General features: G+C 41.4%; 1 protein-coding gene across 5 annotated transcripts in view; it reads left to right on the forward strand.

Annotated features, from left to right (window-relative positions):
- LOC105490916 (adhesion G protein-coupled receptor F5) overlaps positions 1 to 6,785 on the forward strand; it is a 102,610-nt gene extending 95,825 nt beyond the window's left edge. For 4 of the 5 annotated variants that reach the window (XM_011756892.2, XM_011756894.2, XM_011756891.2 and 1 more), the window contains 5 exons: positions 314 to 1,708; positions 2,925 to 2,966; positions 3,056 to 3,115; positions 3,771 to 3,855; positions 5,512 to 6,785. In XM_011756892.2, coding sequence (XP_011755194.2) covers positions 314 to 1,708; positions 2,925 to 2,966; positions 3,056 to 3,115; positions 3,771 to 3,855; positions 5,512 to 5,591 — 1,662 coding nt within the window. In that variant the 3' untranslated portion in view covers positions 5,592 to 6,785. Of the gene's footprint in view, positions 1 to 313; positions 1,709 to 2,924; positions 2,967 to 3,055; positions 3,116 to 3,770; positions 3,856 to 4,799; positions 4,867 to 5,511 lie in introns of all 5 variants that reach the window. The other variant, XM_011756893.2, reaches the window with a different exon arrangement.
- The last annotated feature ends 11,846 nt before the right edge of the window (positions 6,786 to 18,631 follow it).

Here is an 18,631-nt window from a genome sequence, read left to right on the forward strand (position 1 = left end):
TTTAAAATAAAATACAATAGTAAATATCCCTGCCAGCCTGCTGAATTGACCTTACAGAGTAGGGTGTGTAGTGGGTGTGACTCTCACTGTCACCATTGCTAAACATTTACTGACATCTTTCAGTCTTGGGGACCCATCCTCTGCTAAAGTCTGTCGTAAGAAGGTCATAAATCCCCACCACCTGTGATGTCTCATTTTTGTCTTCTCTTTTCCTCTTACCTTTATACAGTCAGTTTCTAGGAAGGTGTTGTTTTTTTCTTTTTTATGACTGAAAGAATTTGATTAGTTTGACCCTATACCATTTCACTTTCAGCACGTGCTCTCTACGGTTAATGTCATCCTTGGAAAGCCTGTCTTGAACACATGGAAGGTTTTACAACAGCGATGGACCAATCAGAGTTCACAGCTACTACATTCAGTGGAAAGATTTTCCCAGGCATTGCAGTCAGGAGATAGCCCTCCTTTGTCCTTCTTCCGAACTAATGTGCAGATGAGCAGCATGGTGATCAAGTCCAGCCACCCAAAAACCTATCAACAGAGGTTTGTTTTCCCACACTTTGACCTCTGGGGCAATGTGGTCATTGACAAGAGCTATCTAGAAAAGTTGCAGTCGGATTCATCTATTGTCACCATGGCTTTCCCAACTCTCCAAGCCATCCTTGCCCAGGATATCCAGGAAAATAACTTTGCAGATAGCTTAGTGATGACGACCACTGTCAACCACAATATAACTATGCCATTCAGGATTTCAATGACTTTTAAGAACAACAGCCCTTCAGGTGGCAAAACACAGTGTGTCTTCTGGAACTTCCGGCTTGCCGACAACACAGGAGGGTGGGACAGCAATGGGTGCTATGTTGAAGAAGGTGATGGGGACAATGTCACCTGTATCTGTGACCACCTAACGTCATTCTCCATCCTCATGTCTCCTGACTCCCCAGACCCTAGTTCTCTCCTGGGAATACTACTGGATATTATTTCTTATGTCGGGGTGGGCTTTTCCATCTTGAGCTTGGCGGCCTGTCTAGTTGTGGAAGCTGTGGTGTGGAAGTCAGTGACCAAGAACCGGACTTCCTATATGCGCCACACCTGCATAGTGAATATTGCTGCCTCCCTTCTGATCGCCAACACCTGGTTCATTGTGGTCGCTGCCATCCAGGGCAATCACTACATACTCTGCAAGACAGCCTGTGTGGCTGCCACCTTCTTCATCCACTTCTTCTACCTCAGCGTCTTCTTCTGGATGCTGACACTGGGCCTCATGCTGTTCTATCGCCTGGTTTTCATTCTGCACGAAACAAGCAGGTCCACTCAGAAAGCCATTGCCTTCTGTCTTGGCTATGGTTGCCCGCTTGCCATCTCGGTCATCACGCTGGGAGCCACCCAGCCCCGAGAAGTCTACACGAGGAAGAATGTCTGTTGGCTCAACTGGGAGGACACCAAGGCCCTGCTGGCTTTCGCCATCCCAGCACTAATCATCGTGGTGGTGAACATAACCATCACTATTGTGGTCATCACCAAGATCCTGAGGCCTTCCATTGGAGACAAGCCATGCAAGCAGGAGAAGAGCAGCTTGTTTCAGATCAGCAAGAGCATTGGGGTTCTCACGCCACTCTTGGGCCTTACTTGGGGTTTTGGTCTCACCACTGTGTTCCCAGGGACCAACCTTGTGTTCCATATCATATTTGCCGTCCTCAATGTCTTCCAGGTGAGTTTTACAGTGCAGGGCTTTCAGGAAGATTCTATTCCTGTAGGACAAATTAATGATATAAACACAAACAAGAGTAGGAATGGGGAAGGATTTCAGTCCAGAGGAAGCCTCAGCCCTAAAGAGCAGTAATAATGAGAACTCAATGAGTTGGAAAGGACACATTCTTCTGATCCTATGGAACCTCATACTTTTTATCTCCTACATTATAACCTAGTGTCATTTGCCAGTCTCTGCTAGATACCCTGATTACACTAGTAAAAGGAAAATCCCCATTTGTCTAAGATTATCTTGATGCAGTCTATTATCTCCTAGATGAAAATCCTGTCTTTGTGAGGACAGGGATTGCCCCTTTCTTATTCATCACTATACCCCTATGCCTGATAGAGACCTTGGTACAGAGTAAGTTCTCAATAATCGTTTGAATGAAATAAATCCTATGTATCACATAGCAGCTTCTCTGGAAACATCAAAAATCAAAGAATGAATGTCCTTTGAATGCCAGACAATCTGCTTTATTATACTATAATGAAAAAAATCTTCTTCGCTCTCATGCAGCACACAACTAATTATAATACAGGCCAGTTTGATAGAAGAACTATAACAGAGGTATAGTTAGCAAGCCTTTAAAGGACAAGGAAAGAAGTGATTAATTCTGTTTCACCCATTGGAGAAGTGGTAAGCATAGGAAAAAACCTGCCCAAGGATTGAGGCCACTGTGAGCTTGTGAAGAGGCCGAGGCTGGAGGTGCATTTGAGATACTGCTTTCAGGATGCTTGTGCCAAGAACATATGAACCTTGATTTCTGCTACTGGGCCTGTGTCTCCAAGCTATAAAGTTCATATGTAATGACCTTCATGATATGCCTCATTTGGAAGGAACTAGTTATCCCACCCCACAGCCCAGATTCTTATCATAACTATGTGAGGAATATTGTAGACACAAGAGGTGTACTAATAGCATAACCAACAGGACCTCCAGTTCTCAACTAAAGGAAAATGGGAAAATAGAAAATATCCTCCTAACATCATAACATTTAGAGTCCTTTGGTGTGAACCAACTGCCTCTTTGAACAGTATCATCTACTGGACTCATTCCATGAACTCAGATGGAAAAAGAAGTCATACAAATTTAGCACTAGGTTAACAGTACTTTCTCTTTTGCTGGACAATAGACTATAATTAAAATGTACTTCTTTTTAATCTTTTTTTCTCAGGGATTATTCATTTTACTCTTTGGATGCCTCTGGGATCTGAAGGTAAGAGCAATGACAGTTTCTTGTTTCTAGAAAAGCCTGAAGTGCTTGTGGCATGTTGAAGTTACGATAGCTTCTTTTAAACATTGCAGGTACAGGAAGCTTTGCTGAATAAGTTTTCATTGTCACGATGGTCTTCACAGCACTCAAAGGTATACCTTTTCTCTGCAGACTTTTCATTTTGTAACCTCATGTATTCCACTAGCAGTATGAAGTATAGAGTACTAAATTATTTCTTTGGGATTTTGATCAATTAGGCTAAATATATTGCATCCTCAAACCCGTCTCCCTCAACAGCTATGTTAGGCATAGATCATTCCATTGTTTTTGCTTCTCAAGTCATTCTGCCTATTAAACAGAGCCACAGAACTGTCGTTGAGATGCTACTCCACATATTTAAATAGGGTTTAAAATAATATATGATCTAAACTTAAGGTTGAAATCAAATGTTCAATGAGAAGCAATCTTCTGGGGGGATTCAAGGTATTAGAGAAAACAAATTGAAGAATAATAATGGATAGAATTTTCTATAGTTCATTTTCCAACACAACTATTGCCTTTGGAATATTTGACTGTCTTTCACATGTCAGAAAATACTAGAAGCCTAACAAACAATAAAACTTGTATTTGACAGTTATTGTTCTAATACAGATGATAAGATTCCAGTATTTTAATGTGACCTCTGGGAGTGGGACTAGAGATGCCGCCAGTGACCATAGAGGGTGGAAAATCAATCCTCCTAGAGATAGAAACAACTTTAGTCCCACAAATTTGCCTTGTGATTGTCCCTCTTTTTCTCTCTTCTAGTCAACATCCTTGGGTTCATCCACACCTGTGTTTTCTATGAGTTCTCCAATATCAAGGAGATTTAACAATTTGTTTGGTAAAACAGGTGAGTAGTGGCCTCTAGGTTCTCCCTGCTCACCCAGAACACATTTGCTCAAATGGGGAGCCTCAACACCCCTACTCCTTCACCCAGCTCATGGCATTTACCTGAAATGTCCTCTTTTGGGGTAGAAGTTAAATAGAGGAACTTACCTTTTCACAAATCACCAAAAAGTGGGTGTAGAGGGCAGCTGCCTTTGTTGGGCAACTTTTAATAACTCATAAGGAATAAGATTTGGAGAATCTAGACAATGATTTGGAGAGCTGTCTGTCAAAATTTCATCCATCAAAATAAGAACTGTAAATTGCTGACCTTGTCAAACACAGAGTTCTTCTCAAATTATGTTAAATAAGAGTAGATAGGTCATGTTTCAGGGTTATAGGGCAGCAAATAATATATTTAGAAAATCTTACTACAGGATCTCACTATGTAGGTTTGTTTTCCTTTTTTGTTCTTTTTATAAAGTGGGCTTATGTTAAACATTGAAGCATAGAACTGTGCATGTGTTACGTAAGGGATCACCCAAGTTAGCTATTCTATTAGAAATATTCATGGTTAAATTTCTACCTTGGAGATATGAAATGAATGAACTAATAACTTTGGGCAACAGATCTCAGTTATTCTAGGAAATTGAAACCCCTGTCCCAGGCCACCATCCCTCCCCCGCAGGAAAATAAGCCCCAGGATTTCTTCTAGCTTTTTGAAACTGAATAGATTTCACAAATGCAGAGTTGAGAAATGTGTCAATATTCCAGATGAAGGCTTTTCATATGCAAGCAAATTTTGTGAATGCCTATAACTGTTAAAACTCCAGAGGACTTGAGTTTTTTTCCGCTTCAGTTTGATGAATTACTCATGAAACTAGTGGACCTTCACTTCTGATTATGAAAGTCCCAATGGGGCCTGTCTGGGGGCTCTGTAAGCACTGTCACTTTGGTTTATGTTGTCAGCAGCCTCTAAGATCCCCCCAGGCCATGATGGAAACCTTGTTAGCGGTGGCAGTTCAGCAATCTGATGGTAGGGTGGGCACTTCAACCCTTCTCTCGCCCGACACCCACTCTCCACCCACTCCCCGTGCACAGTCCCCACCGCCCAGCAGACACAAGCCTGTGCACTTGCTCCGGGGCTGCCTTCCTTGCTGCACTGACTCTCAGCAGTTCTGTTGACATTCCTGACTCCTGCTTCTTTTCTGGTCCTGCCTTTTCTCCCGCTATAATTTTCTCTTTTCTTTCCCTTTACTCTCTATACAAACCTCCACCTTTGGTAGAGCGTCCAGGTCCCTCCCAAGAGCTTCCCCAAGTCACCACAACCCAAGTGGACCAGGGAGATTCCATCATGCAGATGTTCCCAGACCATGCATGTGATGGCATGTGGAGGGCTTCCCACCTTGAGATCTTCCTGTCCTCTGTAGAAACCTGGCTGCTGGTGTGATGTGAAGTAGTGACTGCTTGTTGGCTGCCACGCATGCATGAGAACGACAGCTCTGTTAGTTCTCTGGCATTTCTGGGTCATGGGAGGAGGGCAGGTATGGGTTGGTTTCCAGGTATGGCCGAGCTTACCTGGTGCCTGGACCACTGCTCCCCTGGGTCCCTTAGGAGATGTTCACAGCCCAAAGTTCATGACAGCTTGTCTTCAAGGCTGAGTTGCTGCTCTGTTTTTCAGGAACGTATAATGTTTCCACCCCAGAAACAACCAGCTCATCCCTGGAAAACTCATCCAGTGCTTATTCGTTGCTCAACTAAGAACAGGATAATCCAACCTACGTGACCTCCTGGGGACAGTGGATGTGCTTTTAAAAAGAGATCCTTGCAAAGCAATGGGGAACGTGTTCTTGGGGCAGGTTTCCGGGAGCAGATGCCAAAAAGACTTTTTCAGAGAGAAGAGGCTTTCTTTTGTAAAGACAGACTAAAAGTAATTGTTATGTTTATGTTTGTTCCCTCCCCCTCCCCCTTGTGTGATACCACATGTGTATAGTATTTAAGTGAAACTCAAGCCCCCCAAGGCCCAACTTCTCTGTCTATATTGTAATATAGAATTTCAAAGAGACATTTTCACTTTTTACACATTGGGCACAAAGATAAGCTTTGATGAACGTAGTAAGTAAAAGGCTACCTAGAAAATACTTCAGTGAATTCTAAGAAGGAAGGAAGGAAGAAAGGAAGGAAGGAAGGGAGGGAAAGAGGGAGAAAGGGAAAAAGAAGAAAAAGAGAAAGATGAAAATAGGAACAAATAAAGACAACATTAAGGGCCACATTTTAAGATTTCCATGTTAATGATCTAATATAATCACTCAGGTAGTGCAACATTGAGAATTTTTTTAATGGCCCAAAAATGGAAACTGAAAGTCAGCCACAGGGAATGAATGCTTTGGGCGGTGTCTTCCTGATGTCTTCTTAGCTAAGAGGAGGGAAAAAAGGCTGAAAAAATAGGGAGGAAATTCCTTCATCAGAACCACTTCAAGTGGATAATAATATTTATAAGAAATGAATGGAAGGAAATATGATTCTCCTGAGGCTAAACACATGCATATATACTTTGTATGTTAAAGTTTGAACTAAGTGAATGTATCTGCAGAGGAAGTATTATAAAGATACGTCATTAGATCCAAGTGCAGATTAAATTTTTATAGTTTATCAGAAAAGCCTTATATATTTGTTCCACATTTTGAAAGCAAAAAATATATTTTTTATATACCCTTCAATTGCCAAATTTGATATATTGCACTGAAGACAGACCCTGTCATATAGTTAATGGCTTTAAGCAGGTACTTCTCTGTGCAGTATAGATTTTAATAATCTTATAGCATTGTACATTATTATTGCTGTTGTCACTGTTATTGTTACTGTGGATAATGGCCCTTGGTGTGTTGTATAGCTCCCTATGTATTCTCTGTTTCCATCTTTAAGTTCCCAGACCAATATATATTAAGAGCTTTGCATGGTCTAAGTTGTGTTTATTCCAACCACTCAGAAAGCTTCTGGAAAGAAATTTTACATTTGGCTGTTCTGTGCTCCTAATGACACTTGACCTTGTTGAACAAATGGCAGAACCTTTCCCAAGGATTTGATTGTGAATTATCTGCATGTGTGCTTTTTTTTTTTTTTTGGTGTGTATGTATTTCATTAAAAAATATAAATATTTATGAAAATAGCATCCATATTAGAGTTAACTCATATTAGAATTAATAGCATCCATATTAGAGTGAATAACCATGTGCTATTGATACAGCAACCCTACATTGCAAATAGAAGTCCTATCCCAAAAGGAAAATGAGACAAAAATAGAGATGTGGGACTACTCAGGATATGTGGGCTGTGTGGCAACATAAATGGGCACAGCCATTAGGAAGATGGGGCAACAGAGGCTGAGATTCAACAGCCATTTCTTTATTGAGGTTCAAAGGAGTTTTCTTTTAATATTTTAATCCTTTAACATATCTTCTTTTTATTTTTAATTTTAAATTCTACTTAAATTCTGCTTCTGCCTCTCTTTTCTTCATAGAGAAGGAGAGGCATGGGGCAGAGGTGGGACAGTTAACGTAAATGAATTCTTTATTTCTACATATTCACAAATGACATAGACATCTACTCCCACATTTGCCTGAGAATTGTCACATCCCTGTCCCAAATGAATGGTGCATTACCAAAAGTCCCTAAAGGAAATCATTGTTATGCTGTAAGTGCATGCCACATTCTTCAGGAATGATCAACTTTGGGCAGAGCTTGGTACTAAGAAGATGGAGACAGAGGTTGGGTTGGGAGAAATCCCTTGAATTAGAATTAGAATTAGAATTAGAATTAGAATTAGAATTAGAATTAGAGAAAGAAGGCCTTTGACTGATTTGGTTCCTGGAGTTATATCAAGAAGAATCGAGCCAGGCTTGGAGCGCAGTGTTAGCAGGGCTATCTTGACATGATCAATCAAGGAAAGCACACAGTATTGGGAGCAGGATGTGGTTGTCATGCTCAAAAATTCAGTGGGACAAGAAACGCTGAACTTCCACCCACTTCAGCCAAGATCCCTCGGGGAATCACTGTGTTCAACCCTCTGAAGGGAACTTTCATTATAGCAGGAGCCTGTGGGAGTTACACAGGATGTGGATCTGCCCCACTGCTCCACTCGTTAACTGGGGCATATTCCCTTATCCCCAGCACACACAAATACACACATGCGCACATGTGCACATACATACATGCATGTGCTTTCACCCTTTCAAGCCACAGCACTGGGTCCAAATTCCAGAAAAGCTATGAAAGCAAATAATTGGAGAAACACTTGCTGGTTTTCTGCCCACTGCAATACGCATTAGCCCAGCCACTACCCTTTCCCAAGAACACCCTAAAATGAACAGTAGAATTCAAAATTGTAGAAGAGCAGCTATGAAGCTGAGAATTTTATGAATGCAGGAACCTTGCTCGGCCCTGAGGTTGCCATCTCTCAATCAGCAATGATTACAAGGCTATTAGTAGCAGATTTCTGAGAATGAAGGCACATTGAGTTGTGCGATCTACTTTGTTTGTAAGGTGCCCAGTGCTTCCCTGTGTTTCTGACATCTCTCAGTGTATAAAGTCCATTCCCTGGGCCTAAACTTTCTTGCATTAGGAGCTTTCCATTAAGTCAGTTTCTTGCAAAGGGCTCTGTCCTAATGCGTCAGAGTCTGTGAGGTTAGAACATTCACAAATGAGCAGTTAATACAGATTACAGGAATATTCTCTGGGAATATTCTAAGTCCAGACTAACACATCATTTCTTGAGTAAGCCAGATGTCTGCCATCCTCCTCCCCCATTTCTTATTGTTTACATGGGGAAACAGTTAAATAAATGTCTGTGGGGTTTTCAGGATGTAGGTTGCTAAGGTCAGAAATTAAGAAAGACTGTGGGAAGTCACAGCCTTTTGTGGTTTGTATAGAGAATTTCAAAAAGATCCATGTTGGAATGTTTCCGAAAAAAAAAGTTATATGGAGATGAGAAAGATTACAGCAATTAGTACATATAGAAAGGAGGTGTGGGCGAGTTATTGAGGTGAATGGAGCAGGAAATCACAATCATTTGAAGACAAAAAGAAATAGGTGGTCCTAGAAATGCCAGGTAGGTGGAATGCATTTATTTTGTGTCATGTGATGGTGAAGTCAAATAAGGCCTCCTCATCTCAAAGAGGAAACCCAGTGACCCAGGCCAGTAAAAGTGTGATTCTTCAAGTGTCCAAAATGAAGGTGGAACTTACCGGGCACATACCTTCTGATTGTGTTTTTAAAAGGGCAATCAGAATAGTGTTTCATCATTTCAAGAGCCCGGTAGTTTAGCGTTAATATTAGGTTCTATTGGTTTCTAAAATTATGACTTGGGATTTAAAATTGCATCATGTATGCCAGCACACAGCTATGCTTCCTTTCCATACTATAACAATGAAATATCTAATGAGATCTCTTGAGCTATCTTTGTAGTAATTGTGTGTCTTCTTGCAATGTGGTGCTGCCCTGCTCAGTCTTCTGCATGTCACCCAGAATGCAGCTCCATTTTCCAAACAGCAAACTATCCTTTCCATCTTCCAGGCATGGAGGAGGCCAGCAGCTCACTGCTGAACTCAACTGGCTGGCAGGGCTGATGGCTTCCCTCACGCCATCTGCACTTCCAAGCCGTGTGCAAAGATCCATCACGTTATAGAAGGTTTAAACAAGGGTCCTTGAAGTAAAGTTTTCAGAAACAAATTGTCTGGCAAACAAAGAGATGCCTGTTCCAACATTTGTGTGTGGATGGCTTGGAATTTTCATTGACAGCTGAAAATAGAGCCCTCATTTCCTACAGATGAATATACAGGATGTGAGGGCTCTATTTATCCTCTAGCACATTCTCGATGGAAACCAAGTTTCCCACTCTTAGTGAATATGGAGTGGACAGAAGAAGAAGAGAAGGGAGATGGGACAACTCCCGAAGCCCGCTCTGTGCCAGACACCAGTTCTTATCTCCAAATACCATCTGTATGTGTTAGGGGTGGGCGTGGGGGCCTTGGTCGTGGTGTCCTACGATTCAGACACAGCCGTCCTGTCTATTCTTAAATGATTTTATACACACGCATCCTTCTCTTTTAACCTGTAAACTTTGAGACGACATTGAAAAGCCACCAGTGTCCACAACAGGTCCCTCCGCACACATCGGGCATGGTTAGGAGATACATGAGCCTGTTCCCACCCCAGGGTTTTTATTCTCTCATGCAGAGCCAAGTGAAGGATGCCAGTGACTATTGAAGCCTAAACAGAACAAACCCAGGATCCTGGACAGGGGGAAATGGCTTTATTCTCAGCATGAAAGGCAAGAGGACCTGATTGGGCAAGTGGTGGGCAAATTGCTGTCACGGCCCACTTCTGATGACATTAAACAACAAAACCCAGGAATGACTTTGGGCCCTGCCTTTTTCGGATTTTGATTGGTGCTATCCTGAGTCTTCCATCCTGCCAGCCAGCCGGCACCGCAGCAGTTGTGGGAAGAGGAATTTGACTTTGATTAACCGAGAAAAACTGTGCACGCGTTTTCTGTTTTATTTATTTATTTTTTCCTGGAACTGTGAGGGTTTTCCCATGCCCCAGGGGCTCCCTCACAGCTGTCCTATCCCAAGCATTCCCGACAGGAATCTCCAGCTGGGCGGGAGTAACAGCTGGCCTCCAGCACTGCAGCTCCACAACCACCGCCTGCGTCTCCTGAGGCTCGCGCGCCCCCTGGTGGGCTTGAAAGGAGGTGTCCCCGCTGCGGTCCGGCCTCAGGAAGCGCGTGGGAGGCCGAATCAGTCCCGCGGATGACGCGCCCAATGAGCTACGTTCAGGAAGTAGTATGATCACATGGACAGAGCGAAGGTCAAGGCATAGTGGATAACAGAAACCAGGAATGAAAAAAATCTCTTTCACTCCCGCCTCCTAATACTTTTATATTATGATCCTTGCAGAGGAAAGGGTAGTCAGAAAGCCACGTAGGAATGTGGAGGGAGTTTCACACACGTAGTTTCAGTGTGTGAAAGGCGAAGGAAATTTAGGGCCCCCAATTCACTATGCAAAAAGGAAAAAAATTAAGATGGAAGCTGAGTCAAGCAAGAAACAGCTTTTTCCTTCTGTTGCTAAGCAAATAGCTATTAGATGAAAGGCCAGATATCTCCACAGATGGCTACAGTAGGTTCACCTTTTATGTAAAGTGCCAGTTTACTGAGATGCATAGATCACTGGCTGTTCCCCTAGCTGCTCCTTTTCTCCTACAAGGCATAGATTCAGCGATGTGACCATACCCTCCCTCTTTCGTCTCCACTTTTCCCCCTTAAATACTGAATCCCTCAAAATATCTTTGCAGAAAGACACAGACCACAGACTGTCTCTGTGATTCTGTGTTCCTTTCTTCCAGGCTTGTTCTTAACTTTGGCAAAATAAACTTCTAAGTTGATTGAGACCTGTCTCAGAGACTGGTTTACAAGTGTGCCTAGCACATCCACAGGCAGGCATACATTTCTGAGGCATACTCACTGGGATAGCTCCTTCCTTTCTCTGTCCCCCCTCACTGATTGACTCTCATTTATGGCACTAACAGCAAAGCTGAAAGCCCCGAAAATGATCTAGTTCACCCATTCCAGATAGGCTGCTGGAAGGTCGTTTGAGGAAGAAAAATGGGTGCCTTCCATGTTTCATGGGAACCTAATACTTTTTCCATCAAGGCAGCTGCAAAAGGATTAACATAGGTGGTCTCCTATTCCCTTTCCTAATTCATCCATTGAAAGCCACTGCTGGCCTGGATTTTCATTTTCAATCTATGAAGAATCTGCAGATGAATCTGCAGCTATCCCAGGGCTATCTGACAGTCCAGCCGGCAGCTGAGGCTGGATGGCAAGTTCCTACCCTAGCCTCTGAGCACACATTGCTAACATGTGATCCGAGAAGACCCAGGAGAAGTCAACAGGGCCAACTGCCAGCAGGGTTGGTCCTTGGAGTAGAGGGACAAACTGAACTGGCCTTAAGTAATGAGGCAGACAGCTTCCCAGTTTGAGGGGGATGTCACACACCTTGGCCTGTTGCTCCCATCCCCTCGAAATAGCTCTCACACCTTCTCCCTCATGTTGGACATTCCTTTTACAAAAACCGAAATCTGAAGGACAGATAAGATTAACAAGGTTAATCTCAGGTTAATCTCAAAGAGAGAAAATGTACGCAAATATACTTCTGGGTGAGAAACACAGTAACTTAAATTTACCATCGAATGAAAATGACTGGTAACTATGTAACTATGTTAACCAACATTTTTTGAGCTCTTGCTGTGTACCTGATGCTGTTCTAAGATTTTTATGCATATAATCTCATTTAAACAGTATACCAAACCAAAAGTAACTAAAGATTCTTTTTCTTCGCATTTTTAGAGGAAAAAAATTGAGCACAGAGAGGTAAATAACTTGCCCACAGTCACACAGCTGAGGACCAGTAGAACCAGGATCTAAATGCAGTGTCTGACCTAGAACATGGACATGTATCCACCACCTTATACTGCTTCTCTGTGCAACCTGATGCCAGTTACTTTCTTAAAAGTAGGCTTCCATAGCAGGAAGAGTTTCAAATGCACAAAATGAGAGGGAAGACAACAGTGACAGAGAGGGTGGAGGAGTTAAGGCTTCATCTCGCTTTATAATTCTACCTTGGGTCAGCCCAGGACATAATGACCAATGCTCTGAGCAAACTTCAGAGTGCGCCTACTTCCTTTTTAAGTCTCTGATGAAGCATCAAAGAATTCCTGCTGTGCTGCTTTATTAAAGGTAGATATCAACTTAGCTATCTAGTGGACCCCCCAGCTTCAGTCTTCATTTAAGTGAGCTTCCTGTAAGGTCTCAATCACCAGTGTTGTTGTTTTTATTTACGTCTCGGATCTATCAAGAATTCTGGGAGTGTTGGATGGCATTTAGATACGTAGGAAGAAAATATGGCTTCCCAGAAATGAAGAGTGATTCTGAGGCTACGTTTAAACATATCAAGTGGAGAATTGGAGCATTTGCCCTATTACGTTTAGCTAAGTCATAATTTTCCTTATGACATGCAGACTGAAACAGCAGCTGATTTGCTACTTGAATGCTTTGCATTCTTTGCTTCAGTTTGCATGGACAGGTGTATTGGGCTGTTCTTCAGCATTGATTGACAGCCAGTTCGGCAAATGTGGTATGGTGGTTAAGAGCATTGGTTCTAGAGCCAAACTGTGTGCTTTTCAATTGTAGGTTCACCACTTCTTAGTTTGACTTTTGGTAAAATAACTCTTTCTGCCTCAATTTGCACTATGTGAAAGGAGATAATAATGGCACAGGCTCCATGGGTTGTTATAAAATTCTTATAAAGCCTACAAAATCATATCTGGCATGCAATTATTGATGAATAAACTTAGTCTTTATTATTTTACATCATACTGTGTATGCATAAACATTACAGTAGATATGCATCATACACACATATATAAAACATGCATCACAACTTGGCCAAATTTATTAGGGCAAATATCTCCATTCTCCACTTGATATGTTTAAAGACAGTCTCAGAATCACATTTCATTTCTGAGAAGTCATATTTTCTTCCTATGTGTCTAAATAATATCCAACACTCAGAATACATGATAGATCTTGATAGAACTCAGATTTAGACACCAGCTCTATTCAGAATCAAACTACATATGCCTTTCACATTGTCACATTTAATTCATGGTTAAGAGCTTTTGAGAATAACGTCAAAGGTATATGATATCCTCAATCATAACTTTACCAAAGTTTGAGTTTAAATCTTGCTCATTATGAAGCCAGAATTGGTGAATAATTCACATAACAAGTGTGTGAGCCTGGTTAACTTCCTCATGTCTGCATTTCAAATCAGGTTTGGTGATCTTACATATTACATAATTTTATTTAATCCTCAAACTAATTTTGTTATTTCTTTTCTTTACAGATGAACCAATTATGCTCTATAGCAGTGGTACTAATTAAGGCTTTCTCAGTTACAGGTAATAGAACCACACTCAAACTCATTTAAGCAAAAGTAGGCACTTACCATATAATAGGGAAAGATACTAGATTAGTATACCTTCAGGTACAGCTAAATTCAGGTGCCCAAACAGTGTTCTCAGAGTTCTGGCTCTTCCTTTTGGGTTGTTGTCTCTCTTTGTGTATTTATTTCATTCCAAGGTAGATCTTCAGGGAGAGAAATTTATGAGGTCCTTAGACCCATAGATTGAAGTTTAAAAAGAAGACCAACCCTTTTCTTCTCCAAATGTGCATGTATATATGGCAGTACAGGGTATCATGATTGGCGTAGTCTGAGCCATATGCTGGCCCCATAGAAATAATTATATCCATTAGGATAATGTTTTCTATGAGTACCAGACATTCAAAATAACAGTAACTTAAAGTAGAAGTTTATTTCGCTAACACAGATAAGCAGCCCAAGACTAGTGTGGCAGCCTGGCCCAATGCAGTTCTCAGAAATCCAGATACTTTCTATATTTTAATCTGCTTTTCCCAAGGTCACAGCATGGCCCCATTTGGCAGCTCTCACTCTGGCCATTACGTCACCTTATCAGTCATTAGGATAGAGGAAGGGACTGCAGGTGTGCACCAAGACTCCTTTAGGAAAGGTTCCCAGAAGCTCACATGCAACATTCCTGCTTCCATTCCATTGGCATGAATTTGGTCACACTACCTCACTGTATCAGTCCATTTTCACACTACTATAAAGAACTACCTGAGACTGGGTAATTTGTAAAGGAAAGAGGTTTAATTGACTAGCAGTTCCACAAAGCGGCGGAAGCCTCAAGAAACTTACAATCATAGTGGAAGGCAAAGGGGAAGCAAGGCACATCTTACATGGCAGCAAGACTTGAAAGTGAGAGAGCAAGGAGGTGTGCCACACTTTAAAACCATCGGCTCTCATGAGAACTCGCTTACCATCGCAAGAATAGCATAGGTGAAACCACCCCCATGATCCAATCACCTCTCACCAGTTCCCTCCCTCCACATATGGGGATTACAATTCAAGATGAGACTTGGGTGGGGACACAGTGACAAACCATATCACCCATCTACTTGCAAAGGAAGCAGGAGAATGTAAACCAGACTCTGAGTAGCCATTTGACCAGTTGGAGTTTGGAGATTCTACTACTGAGAAAAGAAGAATGGATGTTGGTGACCATTTTTGTTGGGGGCTAATCATCTGAACATCTCCTGTACCTCCTGCTCTCTTCTCATACCTTTCTTAAGACCCCATTTTTGTATTCTCCTTTTATTCTCTTGACCAGATAGGATCTTTAAATGCTTTTAATGATTTTCATTGAGTTGGTGAGCCACACATGGGGTCAATTTGTCCTAAATTTGTCTAGGCCCTAAGGGATGCTGTGACCCAGATGAGGCCCATGTCTCAATCCATTCTGGGATTCCAGGACTAGTCCTTGGCAAAACTGTGGAAGGCAAAGAGAGATGGGTCCTGTCTTTACTCTGATATCACTGTTAGCTGCAGCTCTTACACACGTACAAACACACACAAACACACACACACATCCACACATACATCCTATTGGGCTGCCCTACCCATATAAAATCTTTCCTATCGAATTTTTTCACATCAGTACTCATTAGAGGTCACTGGCACCTGACTCCATTATCTCCTATCCCCCATGCATGAGGGTTTTCAAGAGTTTTCTAAATGATAGTCACAGCAACAGGATAACTATAAATCCTTTCAAACTTTTCTTTGCTTAGAGACTTTTGAAAAACATATTTATATTAAAACTGACATAAGAAAGGTGTTTTAGCCATATTTATAAACCCATAGAAATTTGAGTAGGTGACCAATCATCCATAAAACTGATATCTCTAATAAGGAAAACCAAGTAAAAAAGACTTTTACATAGTGTTCGATATAGTTTAGCCTATATTTTATAGCACCTTCCAAACCTCTGATCTTATTAAGCTTTTCTGTAGTCAAACAAGAATAATATATTCTGCTATTAAGTGGCTCTGCAACTTAGCCTCTCCAGAATTGCCTCAGTTTACCCAAATACAAGATTACTCAAATACAGAATCTCAAAAATTTCATCAAGCCATAAAACAAATGATATAATTCATGAGAAAGGAGGAGATCAAGAAGGGAAGGTGTAAGATCATCTGTAATTTGCTTGTAAATGCCTCCATATAGGTATTACACTGTATACAGCATGCAGGGGGACTACAATCCATACCCTGGGGAGGTTAAATACTATGCAAAGTATTCTGAAAAGGAACACACACTCCAAGAGCAGTTAGTTAGTATTTGAAAGATCCTAATCAAAAGTCTCTACTGGAGAAATATCTGTTGCAAAACTTTAAATATTTATATAGCAAGCCATACCAGAGGGTTTGTTATTAGTATAAAGGACGCTTGAAATAATTTTTGCATTGGTTAAATACAATTATCAAGATAGCTATAGGTACAATACTCTGGCAGGGCCCCAGTGAACTAACTTTTGGGGTAGAACCTTAGACTAGAACTCTATTTGGTCCTAGTTTTCCCTTACTTAATACAAGGTTTCATTGGCTGACCCAACTAGACCAGTGACTCCCAATCAGTAATGATTTTGCCCCTCAGGTGGACATATGTCAATGTCTTAGAGATTTGGGGTTGTCACTACTGGGGAAGTGTGCTACAAGCATCCAGTAAGTAGAGGCCAGGGATGCCGCTAAACAGATCACAATGCACAGAACAGCCCTCACAGAAAAGAATATCCAGCTCAAAATATCACCAGGGCTGAGGTTTGGAAACCCTAAGGTAGAGAGTTGACTGATCCTGGTCTTCAGATTATTTGGCTGCATGTGTCTAGAATGAATCTTTAAACCAAGAGGCTTGGTGGTGGAGCACTTAAAAGGACAGAGCAGAGGCTTCCCTACACATATGAAACAGATTGGATGGCTATTTGTGTGCTTGATGGTTAACAAATATGAATGTGTAGCAGAATTTAGTTCAAATCTTGATTCATTTTAACATCATTAGAGAGGGGGTTAGAGTTCCCACCCACTTCTAATTATCAGAGGCTCCAGATATTACTGAAAGAACCTGACATTTGTGAATGGCCAGATTGGCTCAAGTCAGTTCACAGGAGGAAAAGATACAGATAGGGATGTATTAAGGATATCGTGGTGGAAGCATGAGACATTTTCAAAATTTGAAGCCACTATGACTTATTCTCACTATGTAAGGTTATAGAAGTCAGAACTCAGATGCAGGGAGGATTTCCCACATGTTTCATGTTGCTCATCTAAATCCCGAATTCCACACTGCCTACAGATTATGAAATGCTTAATTTCTACCCACTCCACATCCTACATGCCCACTCTGCCATCACCATGCCAACACCTTAAAAGAATAAAGTATCTGCTAGTCCTTCTGGAATGACTGACGGCTTTGGGCTCAAAGAAAAGCTGAATACCATATCAGATTTATGGTGAGCCAGATCATTAATCAATCAACAGAGGTGACCATTAATCACCAAAACTGATGAACATAGATAGTAGGCATGGTGCTGGATGAGAATCTAGAGAGAAATAAATATCAAAATGCTTTCCCCCCATTCTGGTACCTCCTTATCATTATTTTGACCTAGCGGTTTTAATTTGCAGTACTAGATGAAAATACTACGTTGTCTTTGAAATTTGAGCTTCTGCTACCTCCAGAGAGAAACTCATGTATTTAAGAAATGTTGTCGTTGGTTTGGGTTTGGGGCCTTTCCACATGAGATGGACCACAGCATGCTCCTTTTAATAAAACAAAAGGAAAATAACAGCAGCAGCAGCAACAAAGCCTAGAGTTCACTTCTGAGGTCAGATACTGAGCAGAGTGTTAAAGGCACGGCTTTCTTTAGGCCTAACTGTGAGGTTAGTGGAGGGTTTGCAGGAATGTGAAGCACAGCAAGAAACAAAGCTGGAATCCATTTCCAAGCTGGTCTTTGGAGATAATACAATTGGGCTGGTGACAGGATAGCTTCCTATCTAGTCTGAACATTGAATAGTAATATTTTCATGCATATTGAACTCTGAGATAGGTTCATATTCATTATCCCATTGTATTACTCTGCTACTCTGTAGGTGGTAAAGTCATGTGGAAGGAGATAGTCAGCTATTATTTCCATTTGACAAGTTAGTAAACTAAGACCAAGAGCTTAAATGATTTCTTACTAAAATTACCCAGCTAGCTGGATGGGCAATCCAAGCCTGCAGCCAGGACGCTTGGCTTCTAGACCTGTTTTCTATCCATTAGAGCAGTGGTTTTCAAGGTGTCTGTGAGGTGGGGGTTGTGGGGCAGTCAGTAGCAGTAGCAGCATGGCCCAGGAACTTATTAGATTCTGGCACATTCTTATATCTTGTTAGATCCTGGCACATTTAAGAATGCGCATTATTAGATCCCACCCTAGATCTACTGACCCAGAAACTCTGGGGATGGGGCCCTGTAATCTGTTTTACTCAGCCCTCCCTGGGATATGGATGTACCTCAAGTTTGAGAGTTATTGCCCTCAGGGGTGCTGTTTTCACTTGCTAGAAACTGTTCTTATACCTTTGCATTAAAGAAACTCTTGTTAATCTCTCATTTTGTTTCCAGTGCATTTTAACTCTACAAAATTGTCATAAAATATCTACTTACAAAGCCTGATAACTTATAGGACCACTCAGAACCCTTAAAAGCTTTTCTTTTATTAAACTTACAGAGTTGACTCTTTGCTGATTGGGTATAGAAACTTTAGCTTTTTTTTTTTTCCCTAGCTA

This window comes from Macaca nemestrina, chromosome 5 (genome assembly GCF_043159975.1).
Source record: "Macaca nemestrina isolate mMacNem1 chromosome 5, mMacNem.hap1, whole genome shotgun sequence".
NCBI lineage: Eukaryota > Metazoa > Chordata > Mammalia > Primates > Cercopithecidae > Macaca > Macaca nemestrina.